This window comes from Sus scrofa, chromosome 1, assembly GCF_000003025.6.
Source record: "Sus scrofa isolate TJ Tabasco breed Duroc chromosome 1, Sscrofa11.1, whole genome shotgun sequence".
NCBI classification, from domain to species: Eukaryota; Metazoa; Chordata; class Mammalia; order Artiodactyla; family Suidae; genus Sus; species Sus scrofa.
In genome coordinates, this window is record NC_010443.5 from 149,755,330 (window position 1) to 149,774,750 (window position 19,421).

Sequence of the window (19,421 nt, forward strand, 5' to 3'; positions counted from 1 at the left end):
GTATTTGGAAAGAGGTAGAGTCAGAGGGCTCATGGCTAGGCCAGCTTCGTAAGTGAAGGGTGACATATCGGTCATTGGGTTTAAGTGTGTGGATTTTTCACAGCAGGTAACTCAACAGTGTTTACCTGAAAACACTGGCATGATACTTATTAATTGAAGGTGAGGTACCTAAAGTAACACAACATTGTGAATCAAATACTTCAATTAAAGTAAAAAGATGAAGTGAGAATCCGGGCTTGTTTCTGTTTGTTAGCATTGTCCAAAGGCCTGTAAATATTGCTTAATTCAGTGTGGCTATTTGGAGTGAAGAAAAATTTATCAAGTTTGTAATATTTTTCTTTCTCTCTTTCTTTTTTTTTTTGAGTTCTCACATTTTTTGGAAAACACGTGATACACCTTTTAGATCATTGAGTACCATGCAAGTTCTGTGAGCATCATTAATTGGGGGTGACCAATTAAATGGGCGACCTCTCTTTCCTGTCAGTCGTTTGTCATGTTGCCATATTGAGGGTTCCTTTGTTACCTATACTCCAACTGGAATGACCTGTCTTCTCCTTAAACTTTGAAATTCACTTAAAACTTTTTGTTTTCTGCCTTATTTGCATTCCTCTCACTTTTGTATGTATTTGGCAGACCTTTGACTTTGATAAATTTTCAAATGCGCAGGTACAGTAACAACTGAATTTCCTGTGTTAAATGAGGTGTAACTGAAAAGCCTAAGAGACCACTTCAGTTCTTTAGAGAGTGTAAAAGGAAGGCTAAAGCCATAAAACATTTATGTTAAAATAATAGAAACCAGAGTGATGTACTCTATAGCATGCTAGCTTTTATTGCCCTGTCATTAAACAGACAAGAACATCTTACTCTCACCCTGTAATGCCCAAGGGTTGGTAAAATGGTAAAAGAGGTCAGGCTTGATCCTCAAACCTGCCACACAGAAGAGCAGTTTGGTCTGAACTGTCTTCAGCTTTTATAGTGGCCTCTCCTTGGATAAGTCTGTTAACAAAAGCAGTTTGGTTTGTGTTAAACTCTTGTTCTAACAGTGACCCTTAACTACGGGCTTCCTCATCCTGAAAGGAGGTACTACCAAAGCTGTGTGGTCGCCTGCAGCTTCTTTCATCATCACACCACACAAAGGAGCACCCTTCTCAGTATACCAAGCTCACCTTTATTCACACACCCACAATAAATGTCTGTGCAAATGAAATGCCTTTTTAGTTTTCACCTAAGTTGTCTCTGTCTCTTGAAAAATGTCATTGTCCATAGGTACACTTTTCAATATGGTAGCTAGTAGACAAAAACGGCTAGTTAAACTTAATAAAGTTTACATAGTTTCTCAGCCCAATTTCAAGTGTTCGGTAGCCAGTTGTGACTAGTGGCCACCATATTGCACCATTTAAGTATAGACTATTTCCATCATTGCCAAAAGTTCTAGGACTATGCAGATTTGGAGCACTTAACTAGAGCAGGTTTTGTGAAGGTGCCACATTTTTATTGTTTGTTTCTATACAGACCAGTCATTTGCGGAATCATTTACACACAATTATAAGCCATTTCTGAAATCACATATTTCTGGGAACCAAGTTTTGAATGTCTGGCAACAAACCCATTGCTTTATTATACTTGACTTTGTCTTTACTTTCATCACCAAAAGGTGACTTTTTAAAGAGCCATTTGTCAAAAAAAAACCCCAAAGCTTTTATCACAGTAGTAGATACTGCATCAAAAATAAGTTGAGAATGATCTAATTGTTGTGTGATAGGAATGCTGGGGCAGCACTCACAGTAGCTAAGTGACACACTTTCCCTTTTGCCCTTAGGAAAGTGATTAAAGTTCTTGCTTCAGCAGTGCCGCATGTTACTATGTTTAGGACCTCTTGAGTCACTCATGAGTAGTGAAAACTGAGGCTGTTATCAGTGAAGGCCAAGGCCTTTTCAGTGTGATTTCTTTAACCTCAAATTAATTTCTTGCTTCTTCAGGATCAAATCATGTCAATTTTTCATGTACTTTCATGTGTCCCGCACAATGCTTTGCATATAGAAGATAGTAAATATTTTGATATAATGAATTACACACCAGTTGAATATGAAATTACATGGTTCCTGAATGGTAAGAACTTTATAGTTCAGGAGAAGGAGAGGGGTGTGAATCAGAACAGTTGGAATGAGAAGGTCACATCCGTCACTTAACTGGTTGTATATACTAGTTCTAAAACCATTGGTTAATCATTTGTACTTAAATCCTTTATTTATCCAAAATTACTTAAATTTTTTTTGTATTTGCTATGTGCCAGGCATGGAACTAGGTACTGGGCAGCAGTGATGAGCAAAGCAGACCAAAGTCTCTGTCCTCATGAATCTTACAAAGAGATTGATGCAAGTAGAACTTCAGGAGTGCTAAGTGCTATGAAGGAAGATACAGGGAGGGGATAGAGGGCATTTTGTGGGGGTGGGACAGACTTTTTTGGACAGGCAGATCAGCCAAGGGCTCTGAAAAGCTGACATTTGAGCAGAGATAAATGAGGGGACAGATGAAATCCCATAAAGGCTTGGGAGAAGAGCATTCCAGGCCAGAGGCAGGCATGAGGGTTCTGAGATGGGGAGCGATTTGACACATCTGGGGGCCTGTCAGAAGACTGTGTGGCTGGAACTCATACGAGACCCTTATAGGAAGGGGTGAGACTTTGGATATTTACAAATGTGGGGACCTGTCATCTTAAGTCTGTCACTAGACATGTCTGTTTTGCTTTTCTACTTTACCTGTTACCTCTCTCACTTCCACTATGACCAGCCAGCTTAGTTCAGACTAAGCTTACTCCTGAAAATCCTCATTGCATGACGGGGTAAGGAAAGTGGATTATGAGAAGGATTGAGAGGGAGCCTGAGACTAGTTAGGGATAGTTGTGATTGTCCATGCACAAGATGTAAAAGTTCCATTTGGTATGTTACATTTGGGACATGCACTAAACATTGAGTGAATGGGTGAATAGGCTATTGCATGTAGAAGGAGTCAGGAGCTCAGGGGATGTCTCATGAACTGCACTCATTAGAGAACAGATGGTATTCTGGGTTGGAGACCAGGTAACATCATCAGGAGAGCTAGTACAGGTAAAATAAGAGAGCACCAGGACTGGAGAAGATTAGGAGTGGCCAGTGAGGTTGAAGGGAAACTGGAAGAGTCTGTTGTATTGGAATCCATGTGAAGAAAGCACTTCAAGGAAAAGAGATCCACTGTGCCAGCTTTGCTGAAAGCATTTATGCCGTGAGCAGTAGAAAGCCAGTTGCAATTTTAGGACCATTTTAGCCACCATTCAGTTTATACCATAAGTATTTACTGTGTCTTCCTGAAAGTACCCTTAGGAATGGATAGAGGTGTCTCCTGAATTACGGATTATGTCAGTCTTTAACCTTTTAAAATTTATTTCCTGTTTATTTTCCTGCAAATAACCCTTAAATGCAAAAAGATGGCAAAAGTTAAAAGCCATTTCTAGTTATTTTATTGGAATTTTCTGGTTTGTATCTGGGGATTCTCATATGCTGTCAGTGCAAGGTGGGAATTGAGGACCTTATACTAAGAGGAGATTTCATAGAAGCAGACAGGGAGTTACTGACTCATGGATATGTGAACATAGTGAGTATGTGGGGGAGGTGCTCTAGGAACCAGGTTTCCTACCCCCTAAGCCAGGTTTCCTACCCCCTAAACCTGGTTTCCTTCCATGATCCATTCCCAGAAGTTGGCACCATCACCCATTCAATGGTACAGGCCAAAAATCTGCGTCATCATGCAGTGTCTTATCTTGTCTCTCATCCATTCACTCTGACAGAAGTCCTGCCATTCGCTCTGCATTCCACGTTGCCACTAGCCTGCCCTACGCTACCGTCATCTCTTGCTTAGATTATTGTAATGACTTCCCCAGACCCTCCCCTACTCTCATATTTATTGTCCACTCTGAAGACCAAGTTATCTTTTTAAAACTAAATCTGATTTTGTCATTTTCCTTCTTGGAGCCCCTCCATGGCTCCTCATTGCTCACAGGATAAAGGTTGGAATCCCTGAAGAGGCTGTGAGCCTTGTGTGCACACCCCTCCCTCCAGCCTTCCCTTTCTCCTTCCCACAGCGCCTGCTCCGTCTTTTCCTGAACTCGCCACACTCCCTCCACCACAGGACCTTCAAGTATTTGGTGTCTGCCCTCCTTAACTTTTGACTCCCACTCAGTGAAGCCATTCCTGAGTCTTCAATGTTATGTTCTTCAAGCCATTCCTGAGTCTTCAATGTTATGTTCTTCATGGTATCATGATCTTTAGTTTCACAAAGTTGATTTTCATTTGCAGTTGTGTAGCCATGGAGTATTGCTGTTGGAGCCCTAGTGGACTGTAAATCTCCAAGGGTGAGAGCTGTGACTGCCTTTCCTCTTGTATCTGGCACACCTTAGTGTCTGGCACATAGAGACACTCATGTGTATGTGGAGTGATTCAGCACATAATAAAGCCAATGGAAAACGGAATCTTCCTCTGGAGAAATGGCAAATTTTATGATACAAGGATGGCTCTTGTGGGAATTGCTTGTTTTGCCATTGCTACCCCCATTTTGTGCTTCCTGGGTGCTCCTTGTTGTCACCCCTGACGTTCCCTCCAGCTCTTTCTGGGCTCTAGAGCAACTGACTGCCTATTCATGGTGGGATGAACGGAGGTCCCAGTGAGTGGTACTTTACCAGCACAGATTTCTGATAGAGATTTCACCAAAGTTTGACTCAGACTCTTTGGGAGAAGTTCAACTCTTAGGAAGAAATTCGACTCTTTGGGAGAAATTCAACTCTTTCTGTTACTTCTGATTTTGCCTGTGACTAAGCATTTTGGTCTTTTCCTTAATGTTTCAGAAAATCCTCAGATAATTTTGCTTGCCTGTTCTACCACTTTCCTTTTTCGAGGCTTTGCCTTTTCTTTGGGCTACCCCAAATTCTGTAATGTACCCCAAAGATTAGTAGTATGTTTCCAGAGAGCTTATGGACATAAGTGGCAAGCATAGACCATCTATGGGAATAACCACAATGGTGCCAAACACTAGCATTCCCATTTTTCTTTGTCACTTTCAGATGCCAGCAGGTAGAACATTTCCTCTAGTTTTCAAATGTGATAGCTGCTTATTAAAACTGCAGCATAAACTTGCTCATGAGTGAGGGCAGTGACAGGATGAATTGCCCAGGTCCACACCATCATGATTTATACTTAATTTATTTGGCAATGTGTTTCTTTCTGTCTTTCCTGCACATAAGAAACTAGTCTCATATTTTTTATTGTCTTATTGAGACTTGGAATTATTTTGTTCAAAAAAATCAATTGTTAGGCTTTTTTTTAAACTAATTGTTTAAAAAATCCTTAAGGTAGGGCAGAAGTATTTTAGGATGAATTCATTTATACTGTATTTTTTCTTAAACAGTAGTATAACCTGAGATGTTTCATTCTCTTTTTCCTTAGAAAACTGCCTTGTAATGGTTTAGGCAGGGTCTCAATCATAAATAGATACGTACATGCATGCATACACATGCATAATGCATATGCATGCACGCAGAATGCATGCTTGCATACATACTTGTAGACACTTATATTTTGTTTATTGTGCTTGAAAAGAAATTAAGTTGAGGAGTTCCTGTTGGGGCTTAGTGGTTAACGAACCTGACTCGTATCCATGAGGATTCGAGTTTGATCCCTGGCCTTGCTCAGTGGATTAAAGATCCGGTGTTGTCATGAGCTGCAGTGTAGGTTGCAGATGTGGCTTGGATCCTGCTTTGCCATGGCTGTGGTGTAGGCTGGTGGCTACTGCTCCTATTTAACCCTTAGTCTGGGAATCTCCATATGCCATGGGTACGGCCCTAAAAAGACACAAGACAAAAAAAAAAAAAAAGGAAATTAAGTTGAGAAGTTGTACTTTTTAGGTGAAGACTGTTGTGTTGCTACCTATGAAACAGAGTGTTTACTTTCTCCATTTTAGCACTTTAAAGATCAAATTCTGTATTTTTTAAACTTGTATAATTTTATGATTGTTTAAAAATGATCTATGTTTTTAACCTCATTTGAAATTTTCCTTTCAAGATAGGCCGTAATTAGAAAATAATGATTTACTCTGGGAGGTTTGTCTATGATTATGTATCCTTAACAGGAACCAAAAGTTAAGGAACTCATGAGTGAAGCCACCCAAACAGAAAGAACAATAGTCTGAATTTACTTATTTGTGGGTGCTGAGTAAATTAGTCATTTTGTGTCTCCCACGTTGTTGCTTCTGTACTTCTCAGGCTGTGCCCATGAATGAACAGACTGTTCAAGAATTAACAAACCATGTTTGCCATTGCCACAGCCTTGGAGATGCATTGGAGAGCTTCAGGTTGGCTTTCAGAATGAGCCAGTTAACAGCCTGTACCCCCAGGATGGCTTCCTATGTTGAAGTGGACTCTAATATTCTGTGCCCCCAGTGGAAGACTTTTAAATAAGTTCGGAAATGCCTACAGGATATAACAATATATAGCCATTTAAAAGGTCATATTGAGGAGTTCCTGATGTGGCACAATAGGATTGGCGGTATCTGGGGAGTGCTAGGATGCAAGTTCGATCCCTGGCCCCACACAGTGGGTTAAGGGTCCTATGTTGCCACAGCTGTGGTTTAAGTCGCATTTGCAGCTCAGATCTGATCCCTGGCCCAGAAACTCCATATGTCTTGGGGTGGCCAAAAATGAAAAAAAGAAAGAAAGAAGGAAGGAAGGAAAGAAAGAAAGAAAAGTCATATTGAGGAAAGATACTCAGTGATATTGGAAAATATTTAATAAAAAGCTGGACAATATTTATTATGTTAACATATTAATACATTTAATCCTGAAAAACTGTACAAAATAAATACCATTATTTTTCCCAAGTTCACACATAGTAGTAGTAACCACTAGGCAATACTGTCTCTGTACCATGTATTATAATCTGCTTTTTATTTAACAAAACCATATGCATTAGGTAATTATCACAATTTTCTTTAAAAAAATTATTCCCATGTGTGTATATATATACAGGTATATATGCATATGTGTGTATATCCAGCTTTCTCTAGATGGTAGAGATTATGGGTGATTTAGGTGATTTTTATTTTCTTTTTTGTGCTTTCCAATATTTCTGTACTATAGATGAGTAACTTTTACAAATAGAGAAAAAATAAGTAGATTTCTTTAGCACTAGATATGTTTAAACAAGGTAGAAGGAAAAACATTTTAAAACAGCGATTGTCCACACTTTTGCAGTCTTTTGTGCCTTTTAAGTCTTCCATCACTGGGAGAGATTAAGAGCAGCCCACAGTCAGTTGTGTAGGGGAGAATCGTTTTGTCGCATTATTGGACACCTGTAGGCAATGTAATTTTCTCAAGGGCTAGGTGAGTTTGATCTAAGATGCCAAAGCCTTTTCCTTTGCAGAGGTATTTAGGATGATATAAGCAAGCATGTACTGTCTTTGTCCTTGTCTGAGAACCCTTTCCTTTGCCTCAGAGTCTCTAGATGTCCTCATCTGTATGTGTGACTTGTCCATCTCCATCCCTGCATAACAGCCATCCTTGGTTGTACCAATTAAAACAGCTAAGAGCACTGAAATGCTTTGATTCCCCGGAGGCTCTTTCCAGCTCCCTCTCCTCTGTAGAACTAGGCTTTTTCTTCTTTGCTTCTGTTGTTCCCTATCAATAGTATGTCCCTAGGCAGCATCTTTAGCAAGTCACTGCTGCACCTGTTTGCTCTGCTTCTTCTTCCTCCTAGCAAGTAAGTTGTGAAAGAGGCAGGGGGCTCGCCTGTCTATCCAACAGACTAGACATTGCTGTGTACAGGTATACAGAGCACTTTTCAAAGATGAATTATCTCAGGTGTATTAAGGTCACACTTAGAAGAACTCAAAGGTCAAGGTATATGGCTCAACTAAAGATAGATTGAGTAAAGATTGAGAAAGGCTTTTTGAGATTTTGAGGACTTTTTGGGAAAAGCAAAGAGGACATTCCCAAAGGATTAAAAATGTGTACTTAATGCTTTTACTGCCATGCAAATAACTGGGAAATGAATATCTTAATACTGACGAAAGTTTTTCTGCTCTTCCAAGAAGGAAACTGAATACAAAGGAGTTGTTTTCACCCATGTTATTATGAACAAGTGATACTCCCACATTGTCATCTGTAACTTCTGGAGTAGCCTCTTTGCTTAAGTAAATTGGCCACTTCCTTTTAACTCATTTGCCTAGGAAAAATATTTATGTTTGTATCTGTCTTTCCAACAGCATCCTGGTGGGGAAGAAGTCTTAAGGGAACAAGCTGGAGGTGATGCTACTGAAAATTTTGAGGATGTTGGACACTCCACAGATGCTCGAGAGTTGTCCAAAACGTTCATCATTGGGGAGCTGCATCCGGTAAGCACTTTGGGGGCTTTGTTTTTCTTTAAGGCTTACTCAAATCTATAGACTTTCATATTACAAAATTGAAAAAGGAGTAAAGGAGTAAAGCAAAAAACAATTTCTCCTCACTTTAGAACACCATTTTGTCACAAATAAATTGACCAGAAACTTCTTTGCATTTCCTTGGTTGCATTTTTCACTGGCACTTAGAGTCAGAATCCTCTCAACCCAGGGTTATGTCCTGGTGACGGTTTGCCTCAGACTCTGAAGTTTCCCTGAGCAACAGATTTTAGAAGGTGGAAGTATTGACCCAGGGTACTTTTATTTTTTAGTTTTTGACCAAAATATTTTTTTAAAGAAACTCCTTTCTACTTTGATTGCTTTCTAAAAAATGATTTAGAAATTTTTAAAAAAATCAGCTATATTAAATGAATAAACTCTGCCTTCTGTAAAACCCACACATGGTCCTCATTCTTTTCCACCTGAGACCTTGGAGAGCATCATCTTTAGTGTCAATCCATGGACTAACTATGGGAAAACATAGGCCTGTTTTAATTTTTATGTTAACCCAGGGCTGAAATAGGAATTTGGGTCTTTCTGCAGAATTTTAAAATGACCATGTATAACTTTGCTTCTCTGTCACCTGAAGTTATCTAGAATATGAACGCAGACTTGGAATGTGGAGCAGATGGGTGGAGTCCCCTCACCTCTAGAGAGAGCCTGGACCTCTCCTCCAAGCCAGTACCCTTCCTTCCCCTTCCTGCCTCAGGGTACATTACCAGTGGCCAACCTGAAGGGGTGGAGGTGCTGCTAGAAGTGGGCTCTCTAACAAGAAAAAGTAGGCAAACAGCCTCCACCCCAGTGAGCATGCTGAGAAACCATATGACAAACAACCATATGAAAAATTTTATTGTGTACGATCGATTATGCCATGAATGAAGGAAAAGTTGAAGTAGGTCTCAGTGGAAGGTCTGAAAGTAGGAAATCTGTTTTAGAGCAGCTTCCCTCTAGTGGGGAGGTGGGCTTTTTGGTTTTTTGGTTTTTGGTTTTTTTTTTTTTGGTTGTAGGAGATGGAACTTTGAGAGTAATTTTCATTTTTTAAGAAAGTTTATTCACCCACACATTTTCATCTTTTACCAAAGTGAAATAGCTTTATGGTAATCAAAGAGGTTTGACGTTAAAATGTTCTATCCTGTTCTGTTCCAAAGCTTGTGGGGAGCAGAGTGGGTGGGCTTTTAGTCTGTGACTACAGCATTTCTGCTTTGCCTGTTAACTGGTCTTACCTGTGATTGACCTTTAGCTGCACTTTATTTTGGACTGGCTGTCCTGGAGATTTGAGTAGATTGTGACTTCACTACAATTGGGAGACTGCAGGGATTCACTGAGGTTACTACAAATTACACACACACACACACACCCCCTACCTTAAAAGGAATTTCACAGGATAGAAGGGAAGAATCTTGTGAGGTCTCAGCTGCTTCCTGAATTACAGATTAGAATTTGAGTCTAACAATTGTATGTATGGATCAGCATAGAAATATGACTATCACGGTTGCTATTCTGTGGATCAGCCTAGAAATATGACTATTATGGGTGCCATTCTGAACTTTGGAGCTTCAGATCGAAATACCTCTTTTTTTCTTTTTTTTTTTGTCTTTTTGTCTTTTGTTGTTGTTGCTATTTCTTGGGCCGCTCCCGCGGCATATGGAGGCTCCCAGGCTAGGGGTTGAATCGGAGCTGTAGCCACCGGCCTACGCCAGAGCCACAGCAACGCGGGATCCGAGCCGCATCTGCAACCTACACCACACACAGCTCACGGCAACGCCGGATCATTAACCCACTGAGCAAGGGCAGGGACCGAACCCGCAACCTCATGGTTCCTAGTCGGATTCGTTAACCACTGCGCCACGACGGGAACTCCCGAAATACCTCTTGACACTTAATCGGCTATGAATTTTTGCAGTCAGATGGATCAAACTGTATATTTAACAACCTAGATAGAACCTAAAATGCTGATTACTGAATAGTCATTTTTTTTTAATCTCAATAAAAGCAAGCACTTTAGAAATTCTTCTTTTGCAGATGCTTTTCTTTTCACAATGTGCCTCGTTTTTTGTTTTTTTTTTTAATTGCAGGATGACAGATCAAAGATTGCCAAGCCTTCGGTAAGTGTGACCACCTCCAATATCTCTGTGGCTATAATTATATCTTCTCTGTATTTCATACCTGTTGAACTAGAGGGCAAAGGTTACATACTTAGCTGAGGCCAACGCATGTCTTTCTAGGTTAGATGAATATGTAACCTGTTGGCTCAGATTTCTTGTTTTAGCCTGTCATTATATTTCATTAGGATAGCATGTGTATTCTCTTTGTAAAACTCTCAATACTTAAAATGATTTTTTCATCATAAATATCAACAGATGCCTTTTGAAGAGCTACTTTTTATAAGTAGCATTGTGCTTCTCATCTGGTCTCATCTGGAAGGTTTGACACAAGCCTTCTTTTCAGATAACTTAAAATCTGAACAGAATTCTTAATGCTTAAACTTTTGAGGACACTGCCCATGTCAACTTCATCTCCACATCTCTGGGACATAATAGGTGTTCAGTAAGTGTTTGTTGGTTGAATTTAATACTTACTTAATAACTTTTTAATGTATTTTTCCTTAGGAAAGGAAAATAATTCTAATAATGCAAATTTCATGTCCTGGTTCACTAGCTCTTCTCTCTGTGCTGATTAACTCACTTAGATGACTTAGCAACTTTTTTGAGGTTACTTTTTGGACTGCTGAAATTCTGTGATTTTTTTTTTTTTTTTCCTCCAAAGTCTGTCAGGGAAGAAGTAATTTTTCCTGTTAGGTGTTTAGTATGTTGGTAACCTGGTGCATATCATTCAGCTATAGTAAGACAAGGATTTGATAAGGCTTCTTACCTGAACTTAGAACTAATGTAGTTCCAACCATATCCTAAACTATGATGCCTACCAGGAAGAAGCACTACTTAGAGCTAAGGTCTCCTACATAACTGCTTTACCTCTGAGAGACACTCTCTTCTCCTTTAGAACATAAGTGACTTTGCCTACTTCAGAGCAGAACTGGAGAAATGCAGGACAGGAAACTGCCATTTTTCTTAGAGGCTGTAGCAAATACAATGAAAGAAAATACATGACTACTTTTTTTAGAGTTATCTTTTTTGTGCTTCTAGTTTACCAGAAGAAGAGAGTGCCCTTAGAGATTTCTTTTGTTTTGTGTATCTGTATAAACATCCATCTATCCACAAGCTGATAAACACATGCTATGATCTAATTTGTGTGTGTGTGTATGTCTTTTTAGGGTGGCACCCATGGCATACGGAGGTTCCCAGGCTAGGGTCGAATCAGAGCTGTAATTGCTGGCGTACACCACAGCCATAGCCATGCGGGATCTAACCTATACCACAGCTCATGGCAATGCCGGATCCTTAATCCACTGAGCAAGGCCAAGGATTGAATCTGCATCCTCATGGATACTAGTTAGATTTGTTTCCACTGAGCCATGACAGGAACTCCATATGGTCTGAATTTTTGAGATGTTACCTGCTTAAAATATTTGAGTTGTGAAATAAGGTGTACCAAAGACCATTAGCTTGAACCTGCCCAAAGGGAAACATGTTAAGTTGCCAAGTTAAGATATCTATAGACACAAAGATGATGCATTTTTAAGTTAGCAAATCTACATCTATCAAATTTGCCTACATGGAGGATAGCTGTAGTGGCAGTAAACACCTTTTCGTGGTTGCAGTTTTCAAAGCATCGCTGTAAAAGTGACTTGATTTAGTTCTCATGGTATCTTGAGGGATCCATGGACCTACCAGGGGAGGTGAAGACAATGAAGCTCAGCCTTATTCTGAGCTTTGACCTTGTTCAAGGTCACACACTGTAACTATGACTAGCACCCTCCTCAGACTTGGCAGATAGTTGCAAGTCTCTTAACCCTCTGTAGGCTTTAGTCTTCGCATGAAAGACATCACTCCATCAGTAGTAATTTGAGGGAAGCTTTCCCATGAAGGAATGGGCTAAGTTCAAAGAACTTAAAAGTTAGGTGACTTTGATTTGTAAAAGCTTGATGGGCTTTGCATGCATTTATAGATAGCTTATCATGTATTGGTTTAATTGTTCACCTTTTCCTACTTAAATTGAAGATCAAGATCACGGAGTGAACATCATGGAGTGAACAGGAGGCGGAGCCTGTAATAAAGACCATAGTCTTGTTGACAAATTTGTTAGTTATATATGGAAGCCCAACTGAGGCCCCTTAGACTGTTCCTTTTCATTAAAGCACTAAGTGGCGATTCAAACTTGCCTTAAGCATCCCTGGGTTAAGAGCCTCACAGATAATAATCAATCAAAAATGTATATGATCTTTTAAAAAGTTCAGCCCTTTAGAGGATCATTGTTGCTGGTAGTATTGATACACCAGCAAAGCTCTGTACCCCTGTTTTTTGGGGGGATTTTTTTGTTTGTTTTTTTTTGCTATTTAGGGCTGGGCTGTACCTGTGGCATATAGAAGTTCCCAGGCTAGGGGTCAAATCTGAGCTGTAGGTTGCTGTGGCTGAGCAGCCTGTGCCACAGCCATAGCAACACCAGATCCGAGCTGCGTCAGATCACGGCAGTGCCATATCCTTAACTCGCTGAGAGAGGCCAGGGATTGAACCCACATCCTCATAGATCCTAGTCGGGTTCCTTAACTGCTGAGCCACGAAGGGAACTCCCATACCCCTGGTAATGAGGGAATGGAGGAATGCTGGCCAGCCAAGTTTCCATATAGAGTTGTCAGCATGTTTGGTGAAATGCATGTGCACAGTATAACAATGTAACAAATCTATGTTTGCCTTCCATTTACTATTTCAGGCTTAGCTTTCTAGTGTGACAATAACATTTACCTTGAATGAATTGTATTTGTTTCAGAACTGATTGTCTTTCTTCTAATAATGTTTTTGCATTGTCCAATTACTTCTAGTAATCCTTGTTAATTTTATTCATCTACAAAATTTGAAAACTAATCTTGTAGTAGTTCTGAATACTTCCTGTAGTCTCTAAGATTTAATGTTGCTTAAAAAGATAATGAATGTGGAATTTTCTTTTTAAACTATTATTTTTTTCCCTCCTTCTGTGTCAGGAATCTTAAAGGCCATGTTTCCAGGTTGGTGGGTCTCACAACTGCTTTGCTTAGCTCTTCCCTGAAAGGTTTCTGCCTTTTCGAGGGAGTGTCTTTAACTCGCCTTGCTGTGTGTAGCTTTGCCTCACTGCAAATCGCTGATTGTTTTGCTAATGGTTTTTTATCTTGTGATTTGGGAAACTACAGAGAGAAAACTCTCTAATTTATTTATGGCTGCTACCTTCCTTTGACACACTAATACTTTTGCTGGTGTGGAGCTTCAAAAGCACACTTCTTAGGTGTTCCAGCCCAGAAAAGCTTACATCTTACTAGGCCTTAATTATCCCACTGTTCGGGGAAGTTTGTATCTTCCCAGAACCATCCATAGTTTATTACCATGTTACCGACAGGACAACTCTCAGAAAGTGCTGGAAGGTCAAACAGGCCATAATGATGAAAGATCCTGGCATCTGGAGGTTTCTTGGTGGGTAACAATGTGAGGTCAGCCCCTGAGGCATCCTGTGTCTTTCTAGAACTTTCTTACCAGAGTTAAAGAAGCCCAGGAAAGGTGGTTCAGACTGTTACAAATGACACTCATTTTTTTTCTTTTAAATATAATCTGGGTACCACTTTTACTTCATGTGGGATTTAATGACATAACTGATGTTTTATGGACTGTTTATGCTTTTGAAGAATGAAACTGCTCTCCATAAAGGTAATGATAGGTTCTGTGTATAGTATAAGTGATACCTGTGTTCAGTTTCTGTGTTAAAGTATTTAGATGTCTATTGTGTGCAGAATATTTCAGGTAACCTATTGATTTTTAACATTTTATTTCAAATTATCTAGGTTGTATTATTAAGTAATTTAAATATAGATCATTCTTAATTTTTTTTTCTTTTGAAAAAATGGTGAAATTAGGTATTTAAGTGAAAAAAGGTTATGATGTAATTTTCCCTTTTGACTTTTTTTTTGAAGACTACATTGAATAAAAAGACTGAGTTGAATACACTGTTATGATTTTTGTTTTAAAACAGGTTTTAGGCAATTGAATAAATGTTCAGATGTTCCCTTTAACTTACTTTACTTTTATATTTCAGGAAACTCTTATTACCACTGTTGAATCTAATTCCAGGTATGTGGTAGTTTTCTTTTAAAGCATTACTGTCGTCAGAAGGCTCCTAGAATCAGAGCTGAACTGGAGGCCTCTTTCCTCTGATGCTCAGGTTCCCACTGAGCCCTTCTCAGTGGAAAGGCCAGGGGTCATCTCCATGCAGCACCCAGCCCACTCAGGGCCTTCTGTCCCAAACCGTCAGACAACTCAGCCTGTGGACACTCCTCAGAATGACCCCAGATCTTGCCCTCCAGCTGCATTACCTCAAGGAACAGAACAAATTGAGTCTTCTCTGCCCGTGTCAGCCCTATGGCCTGAGCCATCTTTCAGGCTCTGGGTGAACATCCCATTTCCTTCCTCATTTGATATGTGATCACTTTCTCAAATTGTCATGATTACATCTCCCTAAGTGTGGCTCACTTTTCCCTTGTCCCTTTTCTAGGCTGGCCTAAAGTTGAACCCAGTAATCGATAAGTGTAGCCTGAATCACTTATCCTGGGAACTGGATTTATTTGTTATTACCATCTTTGGCAGTTCTACCATACTGACTTGTATAACTGTCATATGTATATATTTGGACCCAAGCTCAAAGCCACACACTCCTGCTAGTTTTATTTCACCCTGTCAGATTTCACTGCCACAGGCTGCTGGTACATTCCCTGAAGTATTTTCCCTTGCTTTTTCCTGAAATGTCTTGTCTCCTTCTAAATGGAAACTGAAAACCAGCCAAAATGAAAATTGCCCTTGTAATCCTTTTTGAAATTTAAATCTTTATATTGAATTTGATCTTTGAATGGGTTAACATGTGAACAATATTAAAGGATAGAAAGTTTAGACAGAAAATATGTGTATATGTAGGTGTTACCTATCTTTATTCAGATTCTAAAATCTATACATTAATTTCTGTTTTCTAAGAAATAATAGTTTCGTATTGACATTGAAGATCTTCCTAGCTCTGCATCTGATTTGTGTCATCTGTCATTTATGCTTATAGTAAATCAAAATTTCTGTGCATTGGAACTGAACAATGTATAAATTAGGGATTTTCGTGAATTTACATCTGTGGACCACAGATTAAGTAATTTGGCCATGCTATTTCTATTTTTATTTTTCTCTTTTTTGTCTTTTTAGGGCCACACCTGTGGCATATGGAGGTTCCCAGGCTAAGGGTCTAATTGGAGCTGTTGATGCCGGCCTACACCAGAGCCACAGCAACGCCAGATCCGAGCTGCGTCTGTGACCTACACCACAGTTCACAGCAACGCTGGATCCTTAACCCACTGAGCGAGGCCAGGGATTGAACCCACAACCTCATGGTTCCTCGTTGGATTTGTTTCCACTGCGCCAACGATGGGAACTCCCGGGCATGCTATTTCTTAACACATTAAACCTACTACACACTTGTAAAGATTAGATTTTCTAAACAGAATCACAGAATGCCAAGCTGTGGTGCTAGTAGCAACCTTAGTAGTCATATGCGTCAACAACTTAACTTTATGGCTGAGGGGACAGTTACTTACCCTTGGCTGTAGAGCTTGCCAGTGGCTGTCCAGAAATGAGAAACTTGGTCTTCCAGTTCTTAGTTCACTGCCATTTTCAAGGCTGTAACTGGAATAAGGCCTGTTAGGAATACTCATTTTTCTCAATTTATGATATATAACCCAGAGTTGATGTCCTTTCGATGTCATTGTTCCTAGGTGGCATCCAAAGGCTGGAAGGATAGAGCAGTTTGCCAGTATACCAGGGAGGGCATATGTTATACTCCTATCACTTTTAACAATTCAGAGTTATCTTTTCATCCAAAAAGGTTAGAGAGGTAATAAAAAAGCATGCTATGGTGACTTTCATGGTTAAGAGAAGGAGCATTTTGAGTCCTCTGCTTTGAACACCATGCAAATATCACTGCTGTTTCTTTCCAGCTGGTGGACCAACTGGGTGATCCCAGCCATCTCAGCACTGGTTGTATCCCTGATGTATCACTTCTACACATCGGAAAACTAAAAACATTCTCAGAAGCCAATGGAAGAAAAGACTGCTCTGGTCCAGGGAGAAAGAAGCTACCATTAACTGCCTTGATTGACAGAATACTTCACTGGAAAATAATTTCAGTATACCTGTTTCCTTTTCCTCCTGCATTAGTCATAAAACAAATCAAAAAGCACTGTTCTATTCTTTCTACTCCTCAACTTTTAGAGTGTGCCTTTTTATTCATCAGCTTTGTTTTGATGTTCCATCACTACATCATTTGCTTAGTGTGGGCACAATCTTTTAAAACCTATCACATTTGCCTGTCTCTTTGGTGTATAATTGTCTGTAACGTTTGAAATCTGATTATTTGGCAGTCATTTAATATGCTGATCACTCAGACCTGCGTTGTCTGTCTCGTGCGAGGAGGAGCATCCTTGAGTCTCTTACTCTGCTGTTTCATCTAATTGAATAATCAGGTACTACATGTTTCCAATGTAGTTTTTCCCCCCAAGGGAAATATGAAAAGCCCAGAAATAATAGCTTAAAGATTTCTAATAGTTGTTCTACTTGAAAAGTTGAATAGATGATAAAAAGGAAAAATGCCCTATAGGACAGAGAAAAGAGACTCCATCTCTTTGATTAAAAAAACACTAGCAACATCAACAAAAGCCTGTGAACCATGAGAGAACATTACCACTGTCCCTTCTCTCAGCTTAAAAGATGTCATTCCAAAGAGGTTCTCGGTTACAAAGGTTCTAAAGTTTTACAGATTCCTCCTTCAGAGGTGAAAACTGTTTATGTGCTCCTGTAAGGAAATGCTGATTCTCTTAATTTGAAAGACATTGGCACATTTGGAATCTGATTTTTGAAGAAATTTAGCTTCTGGTGATGGGCCATAAGGAACTCTGGTGTGGCTCCAGTGGACTGACTCATCATCTGTCTTCATTTTTCTCAGCCTCATGCTTTTTTTCTTTAAATATGGAAACTTGAGAGATGATTTTATAGAGTTGAAGTACTTCATAGTTAGCAATGATTGTCCATTGGCGTGCTAGATGATTTATGAGCCATGGAGTTCTAGAGAAATAACTAAAACACATTGGAAAGGAATTTTTCTAAATAACAGAGCATCATAGATTTTTATAATCAATGACGTATATCACCCTCTGCCTGGAAGTTAGAGTGAAGTTGGAGGGCGGTGGAGCAGGTGGCTGTGTCGTGTGGGAAAATGCCTGGCAGAGGAATCCTTTGTTCAGATTTTAATAAACATATATCTGAAACAAAATACGCCTCTTGTGGTGGACTTGGAGGGCTCTGACACACATCCCTCTGCATTCTGTTACATCCACAGACAAGTCAGCCGGCTCTGCTGTAATACACTGTCGTGACTGTCATGATGGATATGTCAGTCACTAACTAAAAATGATTCCCGAGACCTCCTTCATTCTGCGTTTTGATGCTGTTGTATCAAGGATTTCCACATAAAGTTCCACAGTTCTTTCTCTGGGATGGAAGAGCAGTCAGTTCACTACTCCAGATGTGATTTTTTAGCGTCATTATGAAAGATGTGTCTGGGGAATGGTACAACCAAAGGGTTTAAGGCAAGAAGTTAGTGCCACGGTGAGCGCACCTGCATTTGTTCTCCCCCCCACCCTCACCCAAGCCCCACAGACAGGAGGGGCTCCTTGGGTTCTTGTGAGGCTTGAAATGGAATGACCACCACACCCACACTCCTCTGAGCAGCCCGCACGTGTAGCCGATGTTTGCATCTGGATCTCGTAGAGGAAAGCTTGCTTTCCATGAGTGTCTTAGAGGCTGACCCAGCCTCCAGACTCGTCTTGCTCTTCTCTGGCTGCACTTGTGTTCACGGTCACCTTATCTGGAGCCCAGTTTGGCCCATATCAGGGTGGGGATCTGTGGTCCTTGGGATAGTACAGAGTTACCTTAGAGGTCAGGGTCCACTGCAGTGCCATCCACATTAGCGAAGGCAGGCTTCCACGTTGTCCCTACTCTCGTATAAGGAGGAGCGGGCATGGAAGTGAGGACATATGGTGGGGATGGGGCTGAACCTCTGTATCTGCTCTCTTCAGTTGCTCAATGGCTGGGCAGACTGGGGAAGAAGCCACAGGAGAGGAAAGTGTTTTATGCAGGAAGCCTGGAGTAAAAATTTGAGAAACAACGAAAAGGATACCAGGGAGTCACATAGTGAGTGGGGGAGGGGAGGAGCGGCTCCATCTGGAGGCATGTTTTGCAGTCAATCAACAGATGATTGTGAATTTGAGAGATCACAAAATCATTATGTAAATTATAAAACAAATGCCAGTCTTATTTGTTTTTTGATTGTCAAATGTGAACATTTCCATCAAGGTAGAAAACAAATTTCCAAGTTGTGGGTGGGAACGATGCATTTGCCTAAGAAAGTCCTAAAAAAATGGAGAAAATAGTAACAGTTGTGTTCCTGCTTCTCTCTACCTGCCTCAGGCCCAGGTATTTTCCTAGTCGCTCCTTTTTCTGACTGAGGGTGATGATGCAGAGTCCCAAGTCATGAAATTCACTGTGAACCAAATAAAGCCTATGTGAAGTTTGGAAGTAGAATATCTTAAGGCTCTTTGTTTTACAGAGTATGGATGGGCCTTTCTGATCCCACAGGTCATCTCTACATCTGGTGGTATCTCAAATCCCTAAGACCAAGCTGAAGTTGACTCAAGGTTTCTGGTTGGCCTTGAACCAGTTGTACTTCCCAGGGTGGAGCTGTGGCAGACTCCACCGTCACCATTCCCTTTAAAGAAAAAAGTGGCCAGTGAAGCA

General features: G+C 40.2%; 1 protein-coding gene across 2 annotated transcripts in view; it reads left to right on the top strand.

Annotated features, from left to right (window-relative positions):
* The window catches only part of CYB5A (cytochrome b5 type A (microsomal)), a 35,639-nt gene extending 17,746 nt beyond the window's left edge, over positions 1 to 17,893 (top strand). Inside the window, exons 2-6 of one of the 2 annotated variants that reach the window (XR_001306269.2) lie at positions 8,287 to 8,415; positions 10,536 to 10,565; positions 13,556 to 13,579; positions 14,635 to 14,669; positions 16,568 to 16,809. Coding sequence is in view for 1 of the 2 variants with exons in the window: in NM_001001770.1 (NP_001001770.1) it covers positions 8,287 to 8,415; positions 10,536 to 10,565; positions 14,635 to 14,669; positions 16,568 to 16,649 (276 nt within the window). In the remaining variant the exon portion in view is untranslated. 2 annotated transcript variants of the gene reach the window in all.